At 31.9% G+C, this 6,165-nt stretch overlaps 3 protein-coding genes across 5 annotated transcripts in view; 2 read left to right on the top strand and 1 right to left on the bottom strand.

Annotated features, from left to right (window-relative positions):
- The window catches only part of LOC106786866, an 18,243-nt gene extending 16,229 nt beyond the window's left edge, over positions 1 to 2,014 (top strand). The window contains exons 3-5 of one of the 2 annotated variants that reach the window (XM_014748728.1): positions 179 to 373; positions 1,004 to 1,209; positions 1,544 to 2,014. In XM_014748728.1, the coding sequence (XP_014604214.1) occupies positions 179 to 373; positions 1,004 to 1,209; positions 1,544 to 1,702 (560 nt within the window). In that variant the 3' untranslated portion in view covers positions 1,703 to 2,014. Of the gene's footprint in view, positions 1 to 178; positions 374 to 1,003; positions 1,459 to 1,543 lie in introns of those variants that run through there. The other variant, XM_014748727.1, reaches the window with a different exon arrangement.
- A 109-nt stretch (positions 2,015 to 2,123) lies between these two features.
- On the bottom strand, positions 2,124 to 4,652 carry LOC106786867. 2 transcript variants are annotated; one of them, XM_014748729.1, is made up of 5 exons: positions 4,549 to 4,638; positions 4,163 to 4,278; positions 3,103 to 3,207; positions 2,634 to 2,970; positions 2,124 to 2,517 (listed from the first exon to the last, which is right to left on the bottom strand). In XM_014748729.1, exons 3-5 carry the CDS (start codon positions 3,177 to 3,179, stop codon positions 2,308 to 2,310), a joined length of 624 nt encoding a protein of 207 aa, XP_014604215.1. In that variant the 5' UTR covers positions 3,180 to 3,207; positions 4,163 to 4,278; positions 4,549 to 4,638; the 3' UTR covers positions 2,124 to 2,307. The 2 variants fall into 2 exon arrangements, with proteins under 2 accessions (XP_014604215.1, XP_014604216.1); XM_014748730.1 differs by lacking the exon at positions 4,163 to 4,278 and having other exon boundaries at positions 4,549 to 4,652.
- Positions 4,290 to 6,037, top strand: LOC106786868 (DNA-directed RNA polymerase I subunit RPA12). Its single transcript, XM_014748731.1, has 3 exons — positions 4,290 to 4,664; positions 5,023 to 5,239; positions 5,376 to 6,037. Exons 1-3 carry the CDS (start codon positions 4,529 to 4,531, stop codon positions 5,398 to 5,400), a joined length of 378 nt encoding a protein of 125 aa, XP_014604217.1. The 5' UTR covers positions 4,290 to 4,528; the 3' UTR covers positions 5,401 to 6,037.
- Positions 6,038 to 6,165: the final 128 nt, after the last annotated feature.

Genomic DNA, 6,165 nt, shown 5'->3' with positions numbered 1-6,165 from the left:
TATATATATAATAAAAAGTAGATCATCAATGATTAGTATTAATTTGAAATAATGACATCGATGTTAAATGAAAAAAAAAGAATATAATAAAAAATAAATAAATAGATCGGAAAAGATATAGATTACTGTATTTAAGAGATCAATGTCAATTAGAATTAATTATTGTCACGATTTCCAGGCGTTCGTCACGCGAGTTACAGGGACGCAAGGGGCGTCTCTCATTCGTACTTCTTCAGTTGGGAACATTTACCAACTAGAAGCCTCGAAGTGGACTGGCTTGATGCTCGTAACATTTGCCGTCGTCATTGCATGGACGCGGTATCTCTCGAGACACCACAAGAGAATGAATTCATCAAGCAGAGAGTAGCCAGAGGTAAACTTACGTGAACGTTAAATAACTCACGGTTCGTATCTGATAAATTTTCTCATTTAAGCTCTTATTTTAAACGTACACCTATTTATCCAAACGAATTTTTTCACGAATTATAATTACCAAAATTTCTTTCGTATAATCCGATGCACATTCGAAATTTCTAATAAATTATATTACTCGTCCGTGTGTTTTGCAAGGATCAATTTCAAGTACGCGTTTCGTAAGTCATGTAACATGTATGCTATTATCGAAGACGCAGTCCACTTTCACTCGAGTGATGGAAAAATAAAATTAAAGGAACGAAAGATATTTCGCGTATGTTACTTCTTTGGTAACTTATTATATAATAATCATAAATAATAATCTCCAGAGATTTTTTTTGGGGAGGAATAAATTTAAATCAGTTGCATAAAAAAAAAAAGAAGAAGAAAAGTCTATTTTTTATAACTCTTGATTCGTCAATTAATATTATTATACGTGCATACATTTTGCTGTTAACTCTTTCTGTAAATCAGTACTCTCCGTAACATCAATTTGGAATAAATACGTAAAAGGGATTAGATTTTCTAAGTGAAAATTGAATAATCCCGAATCAAGAGAAATATTATTTAACACGATTCCGTCGTTCAGGGAACGTGAGGTACATCTGGACTTCTGGACGTAAATGCAATTTTAACGGTTGCGACCGTCCCGATCTTCAACCGCAAAATGTCAACGGATGGTTCTGGTCTGGATCCGGTGCTAAAATCGGACCGACCAGCCAACGTAATTCCGGAGATTGGAGCCATACTGGTGGATACGGTCAGCCACAGCCAGACAACCGCGAGGCTGCTCAGGTACTGTGGTCTTTTCCATTCTCTCTTTACTTTCCCTTCGATTTCGTCCGTCTTTTTCTTTCGATTTTCCCATCTTCACTTATCCGATTCAATTTGATTGAAACTTCTAACAGTTCTTTTCTCTTTCTATACGATCTGTGTGTTCTAGTTCGTATTTCAAGAATGTTATTTCTAGATTCTTTTTTTTTATCCTACTAATCAATTTTAATATCGTGACTTTTGACTTGTGCTCGAAGAAGAAAGAAAGAAAGAAATAAAAAAAAAAGATACGAAAAATTGATTGATCTTTGAAAAAAAAAAGAAAATCTTGACTGAAACATTTATCATTACACAGGGCAACGATGAATCCTGCCTGTCCATTCTCAACAACTTCTACAACGACGGCATTAAATGGCACGACGTTGCCTGTCATCACGTAAAGCCATTCGTTTGCGAGGACAGCGACGAGCTCCTGAATTTCGTCGCCTCTCGAAACCCGGGAATCCGTTTGTAAAGGTGTAAACGCATTCATCGAGAGACAACCCAGACGAAATCCCACAACGGACGATAAACGCGATAATTAAGATGATATCGCTTCGCGGTTATCCCATATTGACGTTTATTTATGATTTACTAACCGATTATTGTTTTAATACGAAATTTTGAGACTCGTTTAAATTTTGTGCGATTCGTCGACGAGGAGACGGAAAAAAAAAAAATCTGAACGATTGGTAAAGCACGTACACACGAAGTTAAGTGGTGTAGCAAAAAAGTATTATATATTATATACAATATATGTCATCATTTTGTACCTTCCCTTTTTTCTTACATAAATATATAGTTTATAATAAATCCTTCGATTTTTTTTTGTACCATATCGTGAATGGGAGTTTCTTTTCAGATGATCGGGAATAAATTTTCAACGATTTTTTAAGATACCAATGTTTCATTTTGATTACAAAAGTATTTTATGTAAGATTATATCTACATTAATATCTATAATTATTTGTTCGATATTATAGAAGTATTTTTTTAATGATAGATCTACTTTATAGTAAATGTTATTTATTATTGGATTACGATTTAAATTCAAATATCGCAATAATATAACAGGAATATTTAGGATGCTGAGATAGTTTCAATCTCTAAAGCTGACACGCTGCTCTGTTTAAAAGGTAAATAGACGCCACCGAACACTTGCAGGCCAAACATCGTAATGTTTTCCACGTTCAAAGGTTCCCCATCGGGTATTTCTCTACCACGGTAGTAAGGCTTAAAACTATCTAACTTTAAGGAGACAGTTGAGAATTCTTCGTTCGACATCGGCGCCTGGATTAATGATATACCCAAACAAACAAAAAAAAATATAAAAAATAAGTAAACGTATTTACATATACAATTCCTCTAATTTCAATAGTGCATAAATTGATTTGATTTAAACTTACGTCGAAAAATTGCTCGTAAGTCAAGTCTTTGTTAGAATCAAGCCCATTATGTCTAAGAACAACCTTATAATGATTATTCTTGCCTTGTCCACGACAAGTAATGTCAATATTTTGGAAATCCTTCAAATTTAAATTAGTTGGAGTTCTCACGCCGGCAAATCCAGCTCCGTTTGGTTGAGGATTGAGAAGAGTAAAAAAGACGGCTCTTTGAAAGATTTGCGTTTTTTGCAAGACCAACGTGGCTTTAGATTTCCCGACTGTTCTTACGGTATCCGATATCTCTTGCCAATCGTCCACGTTATCCATCCTCGTAAAGTCGAACAATGTCATTTTTCTCCTACCATCAAACATCCCACTGGTTGTAGTATTATTGATGCGCAACGGCACGTAAAATGCCGCTTTCGCGGATCTTGTTTTATGCTTTTGTCAAGTCTGAGATATCGATCTTACAAGTATATATGTATCTTACCCGTTCGCTGGTTGCAAGAACGTGAGACCCATGAAGAAAGCAACGACCAAGCGATTATTCAACTTTGGCATTATCATTATGTGTGAGATGCGTGAACTCAACGACCTGAAATATTAAGATGTAGATAATGGAGTAGCAGGAAAATTGCATTAGCGTACACGTTAATTTAAATCTTGATTATTCGCGAAGCTTATCTATGATATCTTTTTAAGAAATTAACTATTATATTTGACGAAAATTGGATTTACTCAATTTTATTTATCATAGTATAGAGAAAATTGCATTTTATAAAAAAAAGAAATAATTTTCAATATTTCTATTCCACTCTCGAGAGAGAGAGATTCGCAAAACGAGACTAAATTATTTCATGTTGTATGATATATAACGATCAAAGTTAGTTGTACTTTCCCAGAAGAAACATCGTACGTGTATTCACAGTCTGCTCTCGATCTGTATAGTTCAAATACAACCTAAATCGTCTCTCAACGTTTTTTCGAGAAAAGTGTTCCTATATTATTCGTATTTTGTTTTAATTGTAAAACATTAGGTACGACATAACGTGATTATTTCCTCCTATAACGTGATTAATTTGTATCGCGTTATAAACTCTGAATCAGTGCAAATTAAATTAATATGGAAACAACGTTATGAGAATAACGTATTATAGGAGGGTTTACTATACATGATAACCAATTAATGCTAAACATATTACCTATAACATTATCTATCTCTTTCTATTTTATAAAAATTTTAAAGAAAAACAATAGATCAAAAATTTTAGTATTTCGTTACTTAAAGGAATGCTTCTTAACCATTATATACCTCTGCTTGATAAATTCGTTTTTAATAAGAGAAGGGTTCGATTCAAACAAATTAACTCGTTAATATTTTTTCAATTAAAGTAATTATTCTATTCGTTTATTTTTCCTAACATTTTGTAAAAAATCGAGTTCTTCTATAATTGTAGATACACGATTCTTAATACGTATTATACAGTTGACTGTATCTTACTTAGAAAATTATAATGATAAATTTGAAGAGAAAAGCTTTCATAACTTACAGTATAATTGATGTCAGGGCGCGGTACTGTGTCGCAGCAGTTGAGAAACACTGACTTACAATTAGAGTATTTGAAACTATTTGGATCAAGATTTAACCGCTAGATGGCACTGATTTCTAATGCACCATTCATATCGAGTTAATTCATTCATAGAGTGTTACCATATGAAAGAGAAGGACAAAAAATTAGATCGTAGCGGAGGGGAAAATAGTAGGAGTAGTTGTAAGGGTTATGTTAGGTTAGAAACGTTACGGCGTATCGTTAAGAGGTTATGAGACGTCGCGTATTACTTCGCAAGGGATTTTTACATTACAACTTACTGAAATACGCTTTCGTAGTTAAATTATAAAGAGAAATAATAGAAATATGTCTGTAGATACAAATACCGTGTCGTTCACTACAGCACCAGGCTTCTGTCCACAATGTGGATCAATTCTTCCTTTGCTGGATGAAAAAGGCCTTGTATCTTGTTATTGCTGCAAACGAAACTGGGGACCTCAAGGTTAGTAAGATTTACATATTTCGTTTCATGCTTGATGGTAGTGCGCACGTGCAAAAGTTTAGTGAAAACTTTTAATTCTCTTGCAAATAATTAGGTTCATTTGGTTTTGTCATCACTTTTGATAATTCTTTTGTAATTCACAGACAGATTAAATTATCTTATCTTAGGGATAATTAATAATAATTGATTATTTTTAACTACAGATTTAATATTTAAATGAAATACATGTAGTTCGAATGTAAGAGAAAATTTGTTGAAAGCTTTGCATTAGAAGACAAAATATTAATTTCCATTCTTCGCTATTACATTTTGTGTAATTTTTATCTTAGCATAGTATGTAAAATTAAATTACTTTCAGTATTCGGTAACATGGCTATGTCTTATACTATTCATTTTCAATCAAAGAATGCTTACACTCGTTTAAAAGTAACCGATGAGAACGATGAGGATGGTGATGGTCCAATAGTTGAACGTCGATGTCCGCAGTGTCAAAATGAAAAAATGTCATATGCAACATTGCAATTAAGATCAGCCGATGAAGGACAAACTGTGTTTTACACATGTACTAAGTGCAAGTATGTACTATGCGATAAGTGCACAGCTTATGTTTTAATTTCATTGAAAGTTAATAGCATATAGATGATAAGTTATTAGATTTACAAAATTCAATTGTGTAGATTAATGTATAACAAATTTAATTTTACGTTACAGATTCAAAGAAACAGAAAATTCATGATTTGAGTATGTTTTGGGTTTTAGCCTTTTCAAAGTAAAGAATTATAAATATGGGAGTTTAATTCATTTGAATACAATTGCACTCTCTTCTAATAAAACATAGAATTTTATTTATGATACATTCAACAAATGATGAATGAGGAGGGTATAAGTATTTTTATAACTCTACAGGGTCAATAGTACAATTTTGTTATAACAATATATGGGTATCTTAATTAAATGGTAATTAAGTAATTTGATATATACAGTATGTCAGCATAAAAGGTAACAATTATCTTAATAAATTCATTTTGATCCACTTTTAAAACTGTTATGACGTAGTGGTCCTTCGATTAAAAAATCTTATTAGTCATAAATTTTTTCTTCGATAATTCTCCTTCTTTATACGTCTCATTTGACGTTAACACACTGTTAGTTGCCCACATTCTAATAATATTTTATAATAGATATGCTATCTTGTGTCACAAGAAAAAGGTTTTCATAAACTAATAGAGGAACTTTATGTGAACTCTGAGTAGTAAAATTCTAAGAATTTGATTTTGTATTTTAAAAACTTACATTTGCAATTTCTTGCGAGGGCATTCTTATTATTGGACTTATATATAGTCAACTTTGTTTCATATTATTAATACATAATATAAAAGAAAAATTATTTAAATACATGTAATTATTATTTACCATTCTCAGACTAAACCTGCCGATTAGATGATACACTTATTTAAATTTTAATTAATTAATATTATTTTATTTTTTTAAATTTGAAGTA

The sequence above is a fragment of the Polistes canadensis genome, unplaced genomic scaffold (genome assembly GCF_001313835.1).
Source record: "Polistes canadensis isolate GaletaPanama2010 unplaced genomic scaffold, ASM131383v1 scaffold_86, whole genome shotgun sequence".
Taxonomy (NCBI): domain Eukaryota; kingdom Metazoa; phylum Arthropoda; class Insecta; order Hymenoptera; family Vespidae; genus Polistes; species Polistes canadensis.
The sequence above is the reverse complement of the archived record's forward strand: the minus strand, read 5'-3'. Positions and strand labels throughout refer to the sequence as shown.

Coding starts and splice junctions, on each gene's coding strand:
- LOC106786868 (XM_014748731.1), top strand. CDS start 4,529: ATGTCTGTAGATACAAATACCGTGTCGTTCACTACAGCACCAGGCTTC. Junction 4,665..5,022: donor ACGAAACTGGGGACCTCAAG/GTTAGTAAGATT, acceptor AATTACTTTCAG/TATTCGGTAACATGGCTATG. Junction 5,240..5,375: donor TACACATGTACTAAGTGCAA/GTATGTACTATG, acceptor TTTACGTTACAG/ATTCAAAGAAACAGAAAATT.
- LOC106786867 (XM_014748730.1), bottom strand. CDS start 3,179: ATGATAATGCCAAAGTTGAATAATCGCTTGGTCGTTGCTTTCTTCATG. Junction 2,971..3,102: donor TTCTTGCAACCAGCGAACGG/GTAAGATACATA, acceptor GTTTGATGGTAG/GAGAAAAATGACATTGTTCG. Junction 2,518..2,633: donor CTTACGAGCAATTTTTCGAC/GTAAGTTTAAAT, acceptor TCATTAATCCAG/GCGCCGATGTCGAACGAAGA.